The sequence below is a fragment of the Leptonychotes weddellii genome, chromosome X (genome assembly GCF_054177405.1).
Source record: "Leptonychotes weddellii isolate Sample4059 chromosome X, ASM5417740v2, whole genome shotgun sequence".
Classification (NCBI taxonomy): Eukaryota; Metazoa; Chordata; class Mammalia; order Carnivora; family Phocidae; genus Leptonychotes; species Leptonychotes weddellii.
In genome coordinates this window covers 13739422-13760520 of record NC_138385.1, presented here as the reverse complement: position 1 = coordinate 13760520, position 21099 = coordinate 13739422, and the positions used below count along the sequence as shown (strand labels likewise).

The 21099-nt window shown below is 42.5% G+C and overlaps 1 protein-coding gene across 9 annotated transcripts in view; it reads left to right on the top strand.

Annotated features, from left to right (window-relative positions):
• The window catches only part of SAGE1 (sarcoma antigen 1), a 53004-nt gene extending 37290 nt beyond the window's left edge, over positions 1-15714 (top strand). For 4 of the 9 annotated variants that reach the window (XM_081808205.1, XM_081808202.1, XM_081808208.1 and 1 more), the window contains 9 exons: positions 3143-3237; positions 4224-4334; positions 6575-6793; positions 7446-7569; positions 8766-8908; positions 10426-10660; positions 13058-13432; positions 14216-14309; positions 14706-15714. In XM_081808205.1, the coding sequence (XP_081664331.1) occupies positions 3143-3237; positions 4224-4334; positions 6575-6793; positions 7446-7569; positions 8766-8908; positions 10426-10660; positions 13058-13432; positions 14216-14309; positions 14706-14814 (1505 nt within the window). In that variant the 3' untranslated portion in view covers positions 14815-15714. The remainder of the gene's footprint in view (positions 1-3142; positions 3238-4223; positions 4335-6574; positions 6794-7445; positions 7570-8765; positions 8909-10425; positions 10661-13057; positions 13433-14215; positions 14310-14705) is intronic. The other 5 variants (XM_081808206.1, XM_006741249.3, XM_081808203.1 and 2 more) reach the window with 4 other exon arrangements.
• Positions 15715-21099: the final 5385 nt, after the last annotated feature.

Below are 21099 nucleotides of genomic sequence, written 5' to 3'. Positions count from 1 at the left end.
CACCCTTGTTTTTTTTTCTTTATTGATTCAAGATTTCCGTCAAAAGTAGTTAACAGAAGCTTAATTATTTAAGCACTAAAACTTACCTGGAATGGATAAGTGAGGCTTAATTGGATCAATGAGTCATCATGAGAATCATGTCGGTAGGGTGGTAACCAGAATATCACAGTTGGCAAGAAGATTATCTCTCAATAAGGAGATCTTTTTTTCTATCGAGGGCCAGTAACTACAGAAATTAAGACATCTGTAGCAACTTTTTTCCCTCAGCTATACCACATTCAGTTCGCCCGTTTTTTTTTTTTTAAGATTTTATTTATTTATTTGAGAGAGAGAATGAGACAGAGAGAGAGCATGAGATGGGGGAGGATCAGAGGGAGAAGCAGACTCCCCGCTGAGCAGGGAGCCCGATGCGGGACTCGATCCCGGGACTCCAGGATCATGGCCTGAGCCGAAGGCAGTCGCTTAACCAACTGAGCCACCCAGGCGCCCCCGCCCGTTTTTTTTAAGAGTATTTATTTATTTATTTTAGAGAGACAGAGAGAGTGTGGGGGGAGGGGCAGAGGGAGCGAGAAATCCAAGCAGACTCCCCACTGAGTACAGAGCCCCACACGGGGCTCGATCTCACGACCCTGAGATCACAACCTGAGCCAAAACCAAAAGTCAGATGCTCAACTGACTGCGCCACCCAGGTGCCTGCCCCGTTTGTTTGTTTTTTTAATTAAGAACTGAGATTTGTGTAAAAAATAAAATTCAGCTCCATATTAAGACCAGTGTTCCAATCAGGAGAACAAAAAGAAACGGAGGCACAAGAAGGCGAAGTGGTTTCTCAAAGCTCACTCTGCTAAGTGTGTGGCTGAGCCTGGAACTGAGTGGTTTCTCAAAGCTCACTCTGCTAAGTGTGTGGCTGAGCCACCTCTTCCCCCCCCCCCCTTTTTTTGCAGCAGGAAATGGGGAGAAATGAATGGAAGGGAAAATGTTAGTAGTTTTTGAGGTGTGGGTAATATCACTTTACTCTCCTACACTCTGATCTCTTTGTCTTTCAAACGTTGACTAGCTGAGTGTTTATGACATCTTCACTGTCCTGTCCTAATACAACCTAACGCCATGGAAATCATTTCCTGCCCTGCGGAGAATGTGACTCAAGCAGCCTTACCCCAGTAGCTCTCTACCCTTAATCTAGACTGTGGAACATTCTCTTTCTTCCTCCCCCGTTTCAAAAACTCCGACAAGAAATAATTAGACTAAATTAGACTAATTGGTGGAATCATTGCAATCGGCATTGTTTGAAATTCTAAGACTATTCTTGACTCTCATTATCTAATCTATTTATATCTAAATGTCTCCCCAGTCTTGTGGTATTTCAATTTGTCAGTTTCCAAAAATCTGCTTAATTCCCAACAGACTCCTCATAAAGACCCAAGTATAACAGCATCTTTCCACCGTCTCTCGTTCCTTTCTGTCAAGATATGAATGGTCTTTAAAGGACCTGCATGTTACAATGAGCCAGAAATCTCTTCAGATCTGTTTTTCTTTGTTCTTTCTACCCTGCACCAAAAGAACAGAAGACCCACATTTTATGACTTTGTAAATTCATTTAAATTAGTTTCGGCAGGGGTGAATAATTTATTATAGCAGTAAAAGGAAGAAAATGCGTAGTTGCTTTTCTTAACTAAAGTAATTCAGCATTTCAAAGAATAGGCCTATTTGTAGAGAAATCATGCATATGGCATAGGGATGCTTTTGTCCTTGGAAGTAAAGCATTTGGATTTTTTTGGATAAGAGCCAATGAAACCTGAAGAAACAAAATAGAAGATGAATTTAAAATATCTCTTTGGCATTTGTATTAAGTGCGGCAGGTTCCCGTTGATGTCTGGCGATACCAATTTTGAATTAATATATAAAAAATATTTTTTCATACCCTCAGAAGGAAATAATGACATGGTTTGGCAATTTTCCTGTAGTGTCTATATGCATTTAGATTATGAAAACAATTAAATTTAAGTTTGAAAAAGGTAGAGGGGATGTCCGCTTATTTAAGGACAGTATCTTTAGGGGTATTAACGCACATGGTATTCAAGAAACACATTTAGTTGTACAGAGTTTCGAACTCCAACCTAACATCTCCACTAGCTTGTGCTAGTGCCATGACCTAATTGTTAGCTAATATTTGACAGACCCAACGTTTGGCTCGAAATGCCTGACCACTGAAATGGAAGAAATGAAGGAGGGCGGGGAATAGGACTATACAAAGTATAGGCTGATGAAGGCGAATCCAAAGCATAATTTAGAGCTCGCTGTCATTGCCTGGAAGTTAGAGGCTTTGCTTTTGTAAAGTCTCTTTACAACACCCTCCGTTTATTTATTTATTAATTATTGACATATAATTGACACATAATGTTAGTTTCCCGTGCGCAATGTTAATGAGTCAGTCTTTGTACATACTGTGAAAAGAACACTGCGGACACTAGTTCACATCCATCACAACGCGTGATCACAAATTTCTTGCGATGAGAAATTTTAAGATCTACCGTCTTAGCAGCTTGCAAATACGCAATACAGTATCATTAACTAGAGTCACCATGCTGTACATGATATCCCCCAGGACTTACTTATTTTGTAACTGGAAGTTTGTGCCATTTGATCACTTTCAGCCATTTCGCCTACTCCCTACACCCCCACCCCGCCTCTGGCTGCCACTGATCTGTTCTCTGTCTCTGTGATTCCGGGGTTTTGTCCTTGTTGTTGCTTTAACACCCTCCATTCGAATAAAAAAATATTCCGTCAACCAGTGACCATGGATTCCCCCTCAGGTGAAAATTAGTACAGTCATGTTACCAATATGTAACGGGTCAGAAAGATATTTCACGTGTGGATCGGAGTCAGGGCTTAAATATTACATTTTACGTAGCTTCACAGATGGCAGAGGAATATCTAACCTGAGAATTTTTTTTTCTAGAAAAACACTCCATATAATTTTGGTAAATAGTACCAAACAAGACAGTCAGATCAATGAGAGGTTCATCTAATGTAATTAAAAGTTGAGATGTCTAGGAAACGATATAGCAGATGCAGGTTGCTTGATTTAGCTCTTGGAATTTAGGACTGGAATCACGTCATACTTTGTTTGGTTTTTCTCTTACAGATGACTTGTTTAAAGTTCACAAGCTTAAGCCAAATCTGAAGTGGCGACAGGCTTTTGACAGCTACTTAAAAACTCTGCCTCCGTACTACTTATTAGTATGTATTTATGTGTATATATGCATTAGCTGTATCAATGATGATTCTTGTCACCAGAAATGTCAGTGAACCAAACACTGGACCCTTGAAATAAGCTCGATATTTTTATTGCTAAATATTTGTGTCACCACTGTCTTCTCAAATTATGTGGAAGAAAATTGTTTCTTTATTTTATTGCCTTTAACTGCCATGGTTATTCTTTAAAACAACACGTCTATCTCTGTTTCTCTTATTAAAGTAACCTTATGAAAGTGGGATTTGGGGATTTAAGAAAAATAGGTCTGGACTCATGTATGATGCCAACTTCCCTTTTTAACTCTAGAAATTTTCAATATGGGGTTTCCCTCTGAAAAACAACTCTGAAGGCCATATATTGACGTACTGCCTGGTAAATGTGTCCGAGACACAGCACGAAGCAGGGGCACTGGTTGGGGGAGGGGAATCCAAAAAGAACAAAAAGCTACTTGGCCTCGTTTGGGTTTCTACAATTTGGGGAAAAACAGTCATGATGATTTTGAACTGGTCGTATAATCGAAATCAAGATGATCAAAATCATTTCAGAGGCAGATGTGGCAAACTTTTGGCCAAGTTTCTAGAGGTGAAAAGGCAGAATCTTAAAGGGTACCAGTGGTGTCACTGGGAGGAGAAATTGGGGTGTGTTAGTATTTACCATGGCAGGAACGGGGTGCACGATAAAATGCAATATGAAATGATTTTATGATTTGGGAATTAAGCCTGAAAGCAATTTACCTGTTTGAATTTGCTGTTTCTTGCTCTTCTTCTCCCACTCTCTTCTGATTTTGTTACTTTCTGCTCCTTACTCCTCTGCTATATTCATTGCCACTTTTTAATGTTCCATGTTTGGTTTTATGTGCAGCACCTTGACTTCTAAGAAATGAATCATGTCCCTTTGCCCCTTATAACTGAACTTTGAGTATTTTAAGATTTATTCTATTCTTACTGTTGTGTATTTTGTTTCCTTATAGCCATTAAAGAAAGCACTAAGGATGATGGGAGCTCCAAATCTGATATCAGATAATTTAGATTGTGGACTTAGTTACAGTGTTATCTCTTACCTTAAAAAACTCAGCCAACAGGTAGTATTGGTAAAAACAAACAAACAAAAATCCTTTGCCCTCAGAAGTGCATTTCCTTATTCTTTAGTGTAATTGTAATTTTTCAAATTAAATGTGTATCTATTTCTCCACTTTATGGATTAGTAATAATGTGATTCTCTATGGCTTCTAGTTTCACCACTAAACTGCAGTTAAGGGTCTGTCAGTGTCATTGGATGCTGTGCCATTTCTCCTTTCGCTCGCCAGTTTGTGCTACCCACAAGCTGGTTGATATCTTGTGGCCTAAGAGGGGCAGAGGCTTAGTAAAATTATCTCATGGGTCACATTTTGTCTGTCCTCAACCTAGTTTCTCCTTAAGTCACGCTGGGCTAGAGCACCCCCCCCCTTTTTTTAGGTCAGCACACGGAGGCATGGTGTGGTGGTTCAACGTCTTGCCTGACATTCGTGTTTAGGCAATAAATATCCAGATGCCTTTTCTTGGAGACGGGGAGATGAGACCAGTGTTCCTCATTGCTGGAGGGTGATAGGCCCCAAGGAGACCTGAAGAGTGGAGTTCAACCTCCTCTCTTCTTGCCCTCCATCTGTTCCTTTATACCCCCACCTCATTTACCATTATTCACCTTGTCCCTTGCCTGCCCCACTATTAGTACCTCATCCTCCACTCACCCCTACTTATCATACTTCTCACCTCTACCTAGCCCATTCTTGCAGGATGGAAATATTTGAGAGCTACTGAGTTAGAGCTTTACTGCCATACAAATGTGTTATGTTATATGACCAATTGATGCAGCCTTTTTACTTTCTTCTTCTGCACAAGGGTATTCCCAGGTAGGGAGCAGTACTAGCATTTGCAGTGGCCGTCAGGCTTTAAGGCAGATATGTTTGGAAGTTGGGCCTGTAGGAGACAGATAGTAGTAAGCCAAAGAGTGTCAGATGTCACTAAAGAACCCAAATGACTCCACAGTTGGGGATGCTGACACACCTTGCGAGGACCTGGCACAGACAGAAGGATGGTCTGAGGCTTACCAGCTCCTACCTGGCCAGCATGCTCATAAATGCGAAAGAAAGGAAAGGCAAACCTAGATTTCTGGTCTACCGAGTGTCCCCACGACCCCCTTTCTTCTAATAGATTTTTGTTGTTGTTAATGTTTTGTTTTGGTTATTTATTGACTGATTGACCTGTTGATTTATATATATTTTTTATTTGATGTCTACCTTAGGCCTTTAAGGCTGTGTCAGCAGGGTGTGGCCACAAGGAAGAATAGAGAGCAGAGTTGAAACTCATGCAAGTTCTGGGACCTCTGGGACATGTTGTTTGTGTAGTTTTTCAAATGAGATTTCGGAACGATTTCTGGAAACAGGCCCTTCATTTGCTCTTCTCCCTTATTTCATGACTTAATTTTTTGGAAAAATAATAAACGTACTTAATTCCAATCATAGTGAGAATTAGCGAATATCTCCGACCTAATCATAAGAAACTCAAAATTCTTTTGGGCTTACGGGGCATTGGTGGGATTCCTTCTTTTAGAGAAAAAGAAAAGATTATTACCTATTTATAATCACTCCAATTACTAATTTAATTACTAATTTAATAGCTATGTCGCCAGTGTTCCTTGAACCATCTCAGATGTATGTAAATCACAAAATGTGCCCAGTACACTGTCAAGCAATATTTATCAATGTGGTTTAACAGTGTCTAGTAAGAGGATTTTTTTTGTAAGTTAGCTAGAAACTTACTGAATACACATTACATATTATTTATGTGGTAATGTTTGTTAAATTAAGCATTACTTTTTGGGGGGTGGTCCGATATTAGAAATAAACAATATAATTTTTTCCAGATGTGATGCCAATCTCTGTAATCCGAATTTTAGCACTAGTTTACGTTTGTAAATACAGAGTCTTAAACCTTTATGTCTGGGTCTGAAATAAATATGTTGACTTAGACTAGATTCTACAGCAACAAAATGTGATTTTAAATGTCTATGAATGGAAGTCTTAGCCACAGTTTCCATTCTCTCCATGATTCAATCATAATTTTGACACTAGACAAGAGGAAAAAAAAATGTAGTAAGTCATTTACCTTTCTAGGCCCCCTCCCTGTTTGCTATGCACAGGGAAATATTTAATTATCAGTTTTTCTATGATTTACGATTGAAAAATTCTTCTGTGGGGTTCTTAAAGTATTACCTTTCTTAAGTAGTGAAAACAACCGTGATAATGTAGATCTTTTCTTAACATACTATGTACTTTCATTTTAGACCAAACTAGAGTCAGAACGAATACTAGCATCCGTGGGGAAGAAACCTCCCCAGGAAATTGGAATCAAAGTGAAAAACCATTCTGGAGGTGGCGTGTCCATGACGCACAGTAAAAATTTTAGAAAACTATTGAAAGAAATCATAGGGGAAAGTGCACCAAGACTGACAGAATTGAATACCAAAGAATTTGCTGGCTTCCAGTTAGGGCTCTTAAACAAGGTAAACTGTGACATAAATCGTTCATGTTTGTTTGAACTCGTCAGAAACATTTATGTCATATTACTTTAATTTTGAAATGATTACGATCCTGTTTTGGACTTCATGGTTATCCATATGGACCAGTCTAGGAATTGTCTTGCCCACAGACGCCGATATGGAATTAAATGTACAAGATACGTTCGGCGGGGAGGGGTGGGTAATGTCTGGGAAGGATAAAGGGGCGAGAGGACAGGAGTAGACAGGGAGAGCCTTCAGGTCGTACTGCTCCCCTCGCACCTGTGAGAGGAGAGGACAAGGAAGAGGATCGGGTTTGAGGAGTCTCGGGCAACAGAGCATCTGTGAGAGAGTCTTGGCCAGCCCTGCTGGGACCCCTGGACCCACGATTTCCCAGAGAGGAGGTCCACGTTAGGCAGAATGGGCCGGGCCAGCTGACATACTTGGAAAAGGATATTCCCAGTGCTTTGAATATTTTGTGGGCGTACTGGAATTCAGAAAAAGGCCATCGAAGGCAAATTGGCCACCGGCCGATTTCTACTACAGTTAGTTATATTGACTGTCGTTCTTTTCACTAAGATTTTAAGAGAGTAAGAATGACACTTTCGATGTCAAAAGCCCCAGGAGTGACTGAAATTATTTCTTCCCTTTCGAATAGGATTTGAAACCTCAGACATATAGAAATGCTTATGATATTCCACGTAGAGGTCTTTTAGACCAGTTAACCAGAATGAGATCCAATTTGCTGAAGACACACAAGTTTATCGTGGGACAAGATGAAGGTAAATGAACAAAGCAGTACTTTTTGTTGATTAGGAGAGCGGCAAGCCTGACTTCCATGAAGGTGCTTACTGCATAATCGGTAGGTTATTTTGTAATATTTTAAGGCTTAGAATGCCTATTTTTGCTTAATCCCTACACTCCCCAGCACAATTTGCTTGTCCTCAGGTTTTAGGGGAGGTGTGCATGCTTCAGCTTTTGTAAGCTTCAAAACAGTCCCATGAGAGAGATACTGCTTTTATGCCCATTTTATGGACATGGAAACCAAGAGTGAGCATTTTTTTCTTTTTTTGAAGTTTTTATTTTAATTCCAGTCTAGTTCACATACAGTGTAATATTAGTTTCAGGTGTATAATTCAACACTTCCATACAAAGACCGGGAGCTCATCACAAGTGCCCTCCATCCCTGTCATCTCTTTCACCCATTCCTCCCACCCCCTCTGCTCTCGTAACCATCAGTTTGTTCTCTATGGTTAAGAATCTGTTTCTCTCTCTCTCTCTCTCTCTCTCTCTCTCTCTCATTTTAATGGCTAGTCCAGGTTCCGGGAGTTGGAAAGTGGCAGGATCTAGGTCTGTCAGATTTTGGAAATTGCACAACCCAGCCTGCCATGATGAATTCAATCCAGAATTCCTCATTTACACCTGATAGTGTCTAGGATAATTGGTGATGGTATACAATTCCCCTTTACTCCCTTTTGTTCATTTTAAAATGGGTCATTTTTCTGTTAAAATGAGCAAATCTTAGCTTGGCCCATCTCCTGAAATTATACACCAAGTTTTGTGGTGAGGAGGAAGCTTCTCTAAGGAAGAGAGCCTGTAGATTTAATCACATTCTCCCAAGAACAGAAGGCCTACTAACCAAGGTACTCCAGATGATAAGAGAGAACCATGGAGCCTAGGCTCTTTGAAATGCAGAACATGGTGCCTCAAGTTGGGTGGTGGTGTACCAGATATCAGCCCGTTTTCAAACCTGGTTGGAAGCAGAAGGGAGTTGTGGTTGACCTCATGATCTGAGCCTGTAGGCAGTAGTGATGGTACCCTGAGTAATGAGTGGGTTGAAGAGAGATGCTTTTGGATCTTAGAATTCAAGATTTTATGCCAAGGCCCACATTGCTAAAGCCGACTGTGATCGTGTCCTCTCAAAAGGGTGGGACACTGCAGCTGTAGACCATGTGTTTTTCTCCCTATGATGTTACAGATTCCCTTCATAGTGTTCCAGTCGCACAAATGGGTAACTATCAGGAATATCTAAAGACGTTGGCTTCTCCTCTTCGAGAGATCGATCCCGATCAACCAAAAAGACTGCATACTTTCGGCAATCCGTTCAAACAAGATAAGAAGGTAAGATGCCGATTTCCGGGTCTGCCTACTTGGTGATATCCTTGCTATAATTCCTTTCTTCTGGGCACGATGAATATAAATCAGAGCTCCCTCTGTTTAAAAGATAAAATAGACTGTAGGGCTCTTTGTGCATGGAAAGCAGGTGCCTCCTGATGCAAAGGTGTGTTGCTTGAAGAAAATAATAGGCCTTGATTGAGTACCAAGTAGGAGCTGGTGTTTTAAATGATCACATTTAATGCTTGCAGTGCAGATGAGTGTTCCTATCTGCCCTTTCATAAGAAGAAATCAAGGCTTACAGTGGTCAAGTGGCATGCCCTGAGTAAACACGGCTGATAAGAGCCAGGATTTGAACCCACATCTTTCCAGCTCCAGAGTCTGTATTCATTCCCATGTCTACACACTAATTCCTCTAATATTGAGATCACCATTTATTTCCTGTTTCCATGACTCAGATCTCTAATGCTCTATCTAGACCGTGATGAAGTGTTCCTCTTGAAATAGGAAGTACTAGGTGATGTTGCTTTATTTGGATTGTCCTACTAGAGATCTAAATGTGACGTGTGTGTGTGTGTGTGTGTGTGAGAGAGAGAGAGATGCTGACTTGACCATTTAAGGATGAGGACACATGGGGATTATATCTGCACACACGGAGAAGACAATTGGTATTAAGGTGCAGACCATACAATAATCTCTCTCGTAACCAAACGAGACTGGAAGGTATCCCACTTCACCCACTTCACCCCCATCCTCAATTAATTGGAGTTTTTCTTAATCTTTCTGTGCCTTGGTTTCCTCACTTGTAGCATTGGGGCTCTTTGTTACGCTTAACTAATAGAGCCCTGTGGAGTATTGAGTGAGTGCGTGTAATACTGTTTCGAACATGACCTGACATGTAGTAAAGCTCAGTGAATGTGTTCTCACCTTTCTGTACTGCTTTGCTTTGGAAAGTGCCTTGGAAATGTCATTTATTATGATTTTATGAAAATACTTCCATATTCTTGGGTTATCCTTGGATGACAACAGCTTTTAGCTACCCTTCTACACTTCTACTCTTATCCTTTACCCCCCAGAGTGAGAATCCCCCCACAGTGGACATATTTGAATCTCTGTGAGGTTGCTGTCGGGGGAATGACATTTTCTTTTTTTTTCCATCAGCCGGCTGTCCACCATTTAGATGCAGCATTCTGTACGGTGATAATCAGTATTTCCTAATGATGCGTTTAAAGCGCAAAAGCACACAAGGGAATTGTTGGTTCAGCATGGTTTGTCCTTCCTCAGAAAGGTCACTGTGGGTTTATTCCCATTTCGGTTCATGCGAGTTGCTCATTCCTCAAGCTTTCTGGGTAACCGTGATTGTACCGTGTCTGACCTTGGCGACCCGTTCTACTGGACCAGAGTGGCGCCGTCTGAGCGAGGAGTCGGTGTGGGGCGTGGCAGATCTCGGGCCCGTGAGCAGGGCCTGTGTTGGTGGTGGGACGCATGATCTTTAATGGAACATGTTCGTTGATGTCTTCTAGGGAATGATGATTGATGAAGCAGATGAGTTCGTAGCAGGGCCACAAAACAAAGTGAAGCGTCCCGGAGAAGCCAGCAGTCCTCTGTCACCTAAGAGAAGGCGGAGTATGTCCCTGCTGTTGGCGGAACCACAAACACCACCTACTGTAACTAACCACGTGGGCGGCAAGGGACCACCCTCAGCCTCGTGGTTACCATCTTATCCAAACCTCATAAAACCCACCCTTGTCCACACAGGTATAGAGTAGTGGTTGTGATTTCCTTATGGCTCCTAGACGACTAAGACACTAAGCAACTTTAGTTTCCTTTGTACTCATTTCTTTTGTATTCGCTTTTTGGTCGTTAAGTAAACCGTTATTAAATCATCCATGGGGTAGGTGCAAAGGTGCCCCGTGGGGCACGGAGGCCCTGCTGTGGAGGTAGGAGCATGTTACTGCGTGAGTCAGAGCGAGGAAGCAGGTTCCCGAAGCAGCAGGAGCGAACGGGCCCAAGAAGAGCATGGCCGGGTCTGCACTGGCTTTGTGGCCTCATCTCCTCTTCCTGCTCTCACCCAGAGGCTCCGCCTCTCCCCTCTGCTGCCACGGGAGTCATCAGGGTCCCCCCCTGTGTCTGCCGCATGTTGCCATTGCTCCTTCGCGCCATTTGACGCAGTTGTTCACTCCCTCCTCCATGGAAACAAACACCACGAGCCCTGGTTTTCTTTGCCCTTTTATGGCAACCCCTCTTCATCCTCTTTTTGTGGTTTCTCCCCTTCTCTCCCACCTGTAAATAGTGTAGGGACCCGAAACTCCATCCTGGCCCCCCTCCCCTCCCTAGGTGACCCCGTGCAGTCTTAGGCTTTCCAGGAGACGCACATGTCAACAACTCGGGTATTTACCCCTCTCGACTACAACTTGCTCCAAACGCCAGAATTAAATTTATCGATGGACATGGTATCTCCACTGAGGTGTCCGACGGACGGGCAGACAAAACTCAGTCGGTTTCACGTGGTTCATTGGAAAGCCTCACCTCCGCTCTCTCCAAAACAGCTCTCCCCGCAGCCGTCCCCAGTGCATGACGCTTAATCTTAAGTGACACCACCTGTTAGCATGAGGTCAACGAGCCAGATCGGGAAGAGCAGGGCACGATCCACTCTCAGGAGCAGTTGGGCATGGGCCCCTGCCCAGCCCTGGCACTATTATTTCCCCAGGGTTTCAGGTGAAAACCCTTGGAGTCACCATGCTTTCTCTTAATTCTTCTCTCACTTCCATCCCTTAGCAAGTCCAGGCAACCTGACACCCAGTAGAATTCCTGTATCGCCCCCTTTGTCTCCATCCCTCTAGTCCGTGCTGCCACCATCTGTCCCCAAGCTACTACAGCAGCTTCTCATCTGATTTCCCTGCTTCCCATTCTTGGCCCTGTCTAACCCATTCACTGTGCTGTGGCCAGAGTGGCCATGGCCGCACAGAAACCAGATCGTGCCATGGCCATCTTCAAACCCGTCATCAACTCCCCCCGCACGCAGAACAATCTGAGCTCCCGATGCTGGTTTCCACGCCCTGCACGACCTGGCCTTGTCATCCTCTTTTGCCATCACGCATCCTCTCTGTGTCCTTCTTGCTCTCTCTGCCTCTGTCCTTTGCTGGTCCACATGCCCTGCACCACCTGACCCTGTCATCCTTTCCTACATGTGTCCTCTCCGTGTCCTTCTTGCTCTCTCTGCCTCTGTCTTTTGCTCCTCGGCCCCGGCTCGTCCCCTCCTAGGGGCCCTGCACGGCCCTCCCGGCAGCTGGACCTCCTCCTCTGCGTGTGCACAGGCCGCCTCCGTCTCCTGTTCCTGGCTCTGCCCAGGGCTCACCTCCTCAGGGGGCCCCGCCCGACCACGCCTCATGGACGCTTCGCCTCCTGCTCTCGCTCACATCCCTGCTTCCATCCTTCCTAACACGAATACAAGCTGTTAATCCCTTTGCATTTTTTACATGTACCGTCTGTCTCCCCCATGAGGATGTAAGTTCCATAACGGTAGGGATTGTTTCCGTCTGTCTCATTCCTTGCTGATCCCCCGGCTTTGGCTCGGTGCCTGGCCCAGAGGAGGCCAAGCATATGAAGTACAGGGATCAGACTTGGGAGTAAAAGGAAACCCACTTCTTTGTCACAGAAGGGAATGATGAGAATCATATACAGACAAAGATTTTTGGTGATGGAGTCCACCTAATGGCCACCTGTGTTTCCTCAGAACTTTTGAGGTAGAGAGGAGGGAGGTTGAAGGGGGCCCACGTGGTGTGGTGCCAAGCTCAGTGAAGCATGGTGTTTTATATGTCAATGACAGGAGTCATGACATCAAGTGAGACTTGCTGCTTTTCAGCTTGTAAAACACAGGCAGCCGCTAAATATGGATGCCAGGGATCTGGGAATGCTTATTCGTTGTACTCTCTGACTTGGTTTCCATATGTATTCGGAGCACCATGAAGAGAAGAAAGTGGTTTTGTAGTAGTATCTTCCTGAGCTCAATTGGAGGGGTCTCAGACTCCATCTGTACATCTTCTTGCTCTCTGAAACAAAGAATTTCCTCAGAACTGAGGAGCACTGGGATCTACCTGTGGGGTGGATAGAACGCCCCTACCTCACAGCTCAACTTCTTAATTTGGTTTCCAGATGTTACTGTTATTCCTGAGGTCCATGAGGAGAAGATGGAAAATGGTCAGATCCCACCTGATGGCTTCTTGTCAAAATCTGCCCCACCAGAGCTTATGAATATGGCAGGAGATGGTATTCCACACAACCAGTTGGATTCTCTGTCTGATGACTTCGCTAGTCTAAGGAAAGATGGCCTGATTCACAAACCTGGGACTAACGCACTTATAGGAGGAAGCAAAAACGACAGTGTCTCTGTAGAGGATCGAAAAGCCTCAGTAACGTCGACTTTGGGAACTGTACCAAACACTTTGCAAATAACTCCTGCCATGGCGCAAGGAATCAATGCGGATATAAAACATCAGTTAATGAAGGAAGTTCGGAAATTTGGACGGAGTAAGTAGTGAAAGAACACACGTCAGTAATATGACGGAAGGTCCTCGTTCTCTGATGCAGGATATGATTCATGCTATCTCTTGAGGTACATTTTTGGGAAGTATTGGGTTTTCACATCACTTAAAGTGATTCCTCTTGCTTTAACTAAAAGGACCCAATACGGAAGTCAGAATCCTGAGATTATTTTCACTGGGCTAAAAGGAAGGCACTAGCAGGCCGGTGTTCCTTCTGGAGACTCTAGGGAGAATCTGTCTCCTTGCCCTTTCCAGCTTCCATAGGCTGCCTGCACTCCTTAGCTCCTGGCCCCTTCCTCCGTCTTCGAGCCGGTCGCACTGGCGCCTTCTCTCCTGCCTAGCCTCCTCTCCCATCCTTACATCTTTTCTCTCTGACGCCAACTCTACGGCCTCCCTCTTATTCGGGTGTTTGTGACTACGCTGATGCGTAAACCTGAATTATCTCCCCATCTCAAGATCCATAACTTAATCACATCTGCAAAGTCAAGTCCCTTCTGCCAAATACGATAACGTATTCGCGGGTTCTGGGAATTAGAGCACAGACAACGTTGGGGGCCGTCACTCAACCTACCCCTTCTGTGCAGTGTTTACGAGAGTTTCCTTAGTAGCTAATGGGCAGCTATTTTGATTTGAACGGTTAAAGTACAAATTATATCTAACTTCCCACCCGTGAAGAATGACTCCCGAGGATGTGTAAAGATTGAATTTTATTTCCCACTCGTGTTTTTTTTTTAAATACTGAAGCTGGTTTTCTTTTTTATATCTTCAGAGTACGAAAGGATTTTCATTTTGCTTGAAGAAGTGCAAGGGCCTCTTGCGGTCAAGAAACAATTTGTTGAATTTACCATCAAGGAAGCCGCAAGGTGGGTGTAAAGAGGAGACCTTCATTTTTTTTTTTTTTTTTGAAGCAGTAGGGCCCAATGCAGGACAGGGGGAGGAATGAGCTCCGCTTTGCTTTTCTCCAACCCTGGCTCTCACTCAGAGTTAAGGCTGTCTCCAGAGGCATTTAGATTGATAGTATCTGAGTCCAGCTCATTCATCCAACTCTGTGGAATCCTCTGGGCTCACCACAGTCTGAGGCGGGCTTGGGCCCTCCCTCAGTTGGCACTGTTAGCATTTGCTAAGCCCCATCTTTACACGAGGATGCATTTTCGATCCCCATGGAGATCACCAGCCCAACTTTGTCCCCTGCACGGTGCCTTGCACATTGGAAGTGCTTTTAGTATCTTTTGGTTAATAAAATTTCTCTTTATTTTTAGGTTTAAAAGACGAGTCTTAATCCAGTACCTTGAGAAGGTCCTAGAAAAAATAGACTCCCATCACCACCTCAACAATGTTAATCACATCAACAGCAGATCATTGTGTTAATGCAAAGACCAAGGAGAAAAAAGGGCAAGTTCTCCGTGCTGTAGGATGGAAAAGCATATTGTTAAAGCTTCCTAGAATGTTTTAGCCAAGGGAATTGCCTTCCTGAGGCTAAGAAAAAGCCATGGAGCTTTTTTTTTTTAAATGAGTATCTGGAAGTAAAAGCTGGCTTTTGCCCTAAGAGTTTTTCCCTTGAAAGTATTAGTTTGTTGTTCCGTTTTCTTTTCCCAGTTGAGGAAGGTGATCTTAGTAATATCAGCCGGTTCAATTCAGTAAACACTGTCACCCCTACTAGATGTGATAAGGGTTTCCTCCGTGGAGCTTTGTTGTTCTGGGCATTTCCAGAGTGACTAGGGGCCCCCTGTAACTGGAGCACTGCTTGGTGCCCTTACTACGTCCTCCAGAAAGAATAGGTGTTCAGAAGCCAATTGGTCATCTTGTGCGTACCGAACAAAGTTTTCAACTTTGTTCAACAATTGTTTTCAACAATTCATAGTTGTGCCTTTTAAATGCAATATTCAGGACAGTTTGAATCAAAGAGTAAGAAAGCTGCTATTAGGGTAACTTATTTCTCTGTGGGAGGGGGCAGGGAGAGTCACAAACGATCTACCTCCAACTCTCTTCTATTTTGTCTAGAGACATTACCAAGTGCACCTGAGGCTACCCCAGCCCTGACATTTGTTCTTGCATGTGACGCCAGAAAGTCTTCAGGTGGACTTGGACATTCTGTGCTTTGGAAGCACTAAAAGAAAAAAAAAATCATGTATATATTTCCTTTAATGTTTATACAAAGGTTTATATGGAGCAGTATTGTGATGTCTGTATTAATTTGCAAAAATTTAAGTGTACCAAGAGATTCTGAGTTTGCGTATATGAAATAAATCATTTTATGGATTTTCACAAGTTTGGTAATGCTAGAGAAATTTCTAGTTTGTTTTAAAGATTTTATTTATTTATTTGAAAGAGAGAGAGCACAAGCAGGGGGAGGGGCAGAGGGAGATGGCATTCTCCCCGCTGAGCAGGAGCCTGACTCAGGCCTCCATCCCAGGACTCTGGGATCATGACCTGAGCCAAAGGCAGATGCTTAACCGACTGAGCCACCCAGGCACCCCGAGAATTTTATTTTTCCTGTGATGCGTTATTCCTTTCAGAAAACAGAGTACACATTGTTAAATGAAGATGTTAACATTAGGATTTAAGCTAATGTTTAAATCCTAAACATTAAATTGAACCCAGAACCCGGTGATGTTGGGGAAAATGGCAGAGCAGTGTACTCCGGGGGGTCAACCTCTCTCCAGACACACTGAAAAACCTGTCGGAATGAAGGACTCTGGAAGATAGTCAAAGATGTACAGCAACCAAGCAAAACGCTGAATCAGGAAAAAAGCCATCGAATCGTGATAAGAGAGTTTTGGGGCATTTGAACATATTCTTGCCCACCCCCTCCCTGGTCTTGAGGATGGCAGCTTGCATTCTAAGTGTGGGTTCCTGATTCTGGAGGGAGGTGAGTGGACCTTAGTCCCAAGGAATTGTGTTTGTTTGAACCTGCCTGGGGGCTGCTGGAAGGACTGACAGAAGGGGAGTGATTTCTTCTGTTTGGCCCACCTCCTGGAAGGAAACACTGGGGAATGAATTACTTTGGAGAATAAGGGCTTTGACATGCTCCCGTGTGTACTTGGGTATCTAGAAAACCATGTGCATGCCCGGGGCAGAGGTCAGAGTCAGAAAAGACCTGAGAAGCCCATAAGACTTCACCTCTGGCTAAGCTTTAGGCTCGGCATGATAGTGGGTATAACAACTAGTCAGAGGATCAGTAAGGAAATAGAGCACTTGAACAACACTGTAAATCACTTAGATCTAACAGATACGTATAGAACACTCACCAACAACAGCCGAGTACATATTCTCAGGTGCTCACAAAGTACTCTCCAGGATTGTCCACATATTAAGCCATAAAACAAGTCTCGATGAATTTTAAAAGATTGAAATCATGCAAAGTATCTTTTTAAAAAAGATTTTATTTATTTGTTGAGAGAGTGAGTTTGTGCAAGTGGAGGGGAGGGAGCAGAGGGAGAGGGAGAGAGAATCTCATGCAGACTCCCCACTTAGTGAGGAGCCAGACTCAGGGCTCGATCCCATGACCCTGAGATCATGACCTGAGCCAAAATCAAAAGTCGGACCCTTAACCGACTGAGCCACCCAGGCGCCCCTACAAAGTATCCTTTTTGCCATAATGGAATCAAACTAGAAATCAATAACAGAAGTTGGATATTCACTTCGTACCATATACAAAAATTAACTAAAATCAATAAGAGCTAAAGTCATAAAACTCTTAAAGGAAACTTTGGAGTTAACTTTCATGACCTTAGGATTTGGCAATGGTTTCTTAAGTATGGCACCAAAAGCACAAGCAATGAAAGAAAAATATAGATAATTTGACTTCATCAAAATTAAAAAGCTTCTGTGCATCAAAGGACTATTGAGAGAGTGAAAAGACCACCCATATATGGGAGTATTTTAAAATATTTGCAAAGCATACATCTAATATGGGTCCAGTATTCATAATATAAAAAGAATTCTTTCAACTCAACAGCAAAGAGGCAGTCTAAGGAAAAATAGGCCAAAAATTCTTTGAAAAAATGTATCTCTAAAGAACATACACAAAAGGCCAACAAGCACATGGAAAGATGCTCAACATCATTAGTCAGTAGAGACATGCAAATCAAAACCACAATAAGATAAACACTTCACACCTACCAGGATGATCATAATCAAAAAGAAACAGAACAAGTGTTGAGGATGTAGAGAAACTGGAACCCTCATACATTGCTGGGAATAAAGTACTGACACATGATACAACATGGGTGAACATTGAAAGCATTATGCTAAGTGAAAGAAGCCAAACAAAAGACAAGACAGGGCATATATATGTATGATTCCATTTATATGAAATATCAAGAACTGGCCAATCCATAGAGACAGAAAGTAGATAACTGGCTCTAAGGGGCTGGGGGGAGGAGGAAATGGGGGATGACTGCTAGTGGAGCTTCCTTTTGGGATAGTAAGAAAGTTCTAGAACCAGATAGTTCTGTGGTGGTTGCACAACATCGTGAATGAACTTTATGCCATTGAATTGTACATTTTAAAATGGTAAATTTTATGTGTAGCTTACAACAACAACAACAAAATGCTCCAGAGTAGTCCCGCTGCCATCTGATACCACTTGATGCCATATGGAGCAGAATGAGTGCCATCTCAGCCCTGCTCAAATTCCTGACATGCAAAATTATGAGATGTAATAATGTTTTATTTTAATTCAAGCATAATTAACATACAGCATTATATTAGTTTCAGATGTACAATACAGTGATTTAACACTTCTATACATGGCTCAGTGTCCATCACAGTAAGTGTGGTCTTCATCCCCTTCACTTAATTCACCCATCCTCCCTCCCACCTTCCTTCTGGCAACCACCCCAGTTTGTTCTCTAAATTTAAGAGTCTGTTGTTTCGTTTGTCTCTTTTTTGTTTTTGTTCATTTGTTTTCTTTCTTAAATTCCACATATGAGTGAAATCATATGGTATTTGTCTTTCTCTGACTGGCTTATTTCACTTAACATTATACCTTCTAGCTCCATCCACGTCATTGCAAATGGCAAGATTTCATTCTTTTTATGGCTGAGTAATATTCCATCACATGTGCCCACCCCCCCACACACACCCCACATCTTCATCTTTATCCATTTATCAATGGACACTTGGGTTTCTTCCATATCTTCGTTATTTAAAAAATGCTGCAGTAAACATAGGAGTGCATATATCTTTTTATATTAGTATTTTTGTTTTCTTTGGGTAAATACCTAGTAGTAGAATTACTGGATCATATGGTAATTCTATTTTTGATTTTTTGAGAGAAGTAATAACGTTTTTTAAAAAAATCATTGACTTCTGGTTTCTGGTCTGCATGTAAGGAGCTTGGAATTCATCACTCCATCCCAACAAGTGAAAGCCTGAACAGACTGAAAAACCAACAACTCTTCTTAGATCTGTAAGTGAGGGGAGGACACAGGGCAGACCACTGCTCCCAAGATTGGAGAGACAGGCAAATAACAGGGGGGGTCATGGTTTTTTGGAGCAGAGATTAATGATAGGAAACCACCATGAGAATGAGGGCCAGGGTAGAAAAACCTGAACTATAATCAACAAATTGTTGAATGCTTAGTGTGGACAAGTCTGAGAGTTAAAAACTCCAGTCTTTGATTGTCAAGATGTCAGTTCTTCCCAACTTGATCTATAGATTCAATGCAATCCTAGTCAAAATCCTAACATCTTCTGGATATTGATAAACTGTTCCTAAGATTTATTTATTTATTTATTTATTTTTTTAAGATTTTATTTATTTATTCGAGAGAGCGAGAATGAGAGAGAGTACATGAGAGGGGGTAGGGTCAGAGGGAGAAGCAGACTCCCTGCCGAGCAGGGAGCCCGATGCGGGACTCGATCCCGGGACTCCAGGATCATGACCTGAGCCGAAGGCAGTCGCCTAACCAACTGAGCCACCCAGGCGCCCTGTTCCTAAGATTTATATGGAGAAGCAAAAGATCCAGAAGAGACAACACAATATTGAAGGAAAAGAAGAAAGTTGGAGGACTGACCTTATCCAACTTCAAGACTTACTATGAAGCTGCAATGTGGTATTGGCGGAAGAACAGACAGATCAATGGAACATAATAGAGAACTTGGAAATAGGCCCATAAAAAATAGTCAACTGATCTTTGACAAAGGAGTAAAGGCAATACAGTGGAGCCAAGACAGTCTCTTCAACAAATGGTGCTGGAACACCTAGACATTCACATACAAAAAAAAAAAAAAAAAAGAATTTAGACGCAGATCCTTCACAAAAATTAACACAAAATGGATCATAGACCAAAATATAAAATAGAAAACTATTGAACTAGAAGATCACATAGGAGAAAACCTAGAAGACTTTGGGTATGATGATGACTTTCTAGACACAGTACCAAAGGCACAATTAATGAAAGAAAAATTGACAAGCTGGACCTCATTAAAATTAAAAGCTTCTTCTCCATGAAAGACCAATGTCATGAGAATGGGAAGTCAAACCACAAACTGGGAGAAAAGATTTGCAAAAGACATATGTGATAAAGGACTTTTCTTGAAAATATTCAAAGAACTCTTAATAAGAAAACAATACAACCCAACTAAAAAAAAAAATGGTCCAGAGATAACAGGCATCTCACCAGAGATGATATACAGATAGCAAATAAGTATATGAAAAGATGATCCATGTCCTAAGTCATTAGGGAATTGCAAATTAAAACAGCAATGAGATATGGCTACACTCCTATTAGAATGGCCAAAATCCAGAACACTGACACCACCAAATGCTGACAAGGATGTGGAGCAACAGGAACTCTCATTCATTGCTTGTGGGAACACAAAATGGTATAGTCACTTTGGAAGACAGTTTGGCAGTTTCTTACAAAACTAAACACATTCTTGCCATACCATCTTGCAATCACTCTCCTTGGTATTTACCCAAAGTAGTTTAAAGCTTATGGCAACACAAAAACCTGCACCTAAGTGTTTATTGCAGTTTTACTCTTAATTGCCAAAACTTGGAAGTGACCATTGTCCTTCAGTAGGTGAATGGATAAATAAACTGGCATATCCAGACAATGGAATATCACTCAGTGTTAAAAAGAAATGAACTATCAAGCCATGAAAAGACATCGAGAAACCTTAAATGCATATTAATAAGTGAAAGCAGCTGATGTGATGGGCGCCTGGGTGGCTCAGTTGGTTAAGCGACTGCCTTCGGCTCAGGTCATGATCCTGGAGTCCCGGGATCGAGTCCCGCATCGGGCTCCCTGCTCGGCAGGGAGTCTGCTTCTCCCTCTGCCCCTCCCCCCTCTCATGCTCTCTGTCTCTCATTCTCTCTCTCAAATAAATAAATAAAATCTTTAAAAAAAAAAAAAGAAAAGAAAAGAAAGCAGCTGATGTGAAAAAGCCATTTACTGCACGATTCCAACTATCTGCCTTTCCAGAAAAGGCAAAACTCTGGAGACAATGAAAATATAGTGGTTGCCAGAAGTTGGAGGGATTGAGGAGAAATGAATGGACCAAGCACAGAAGATTTTTAAAAAGACTTATTTATTTTATATATAGAGAGGGGGGCGGAGCAAGATGGCGGAGGAGTAGGAGACCTGGATTTCGTCTCCTCTCAGGAATTCAGCTGGATAGGGATCAAACCATTCTGAACACCTA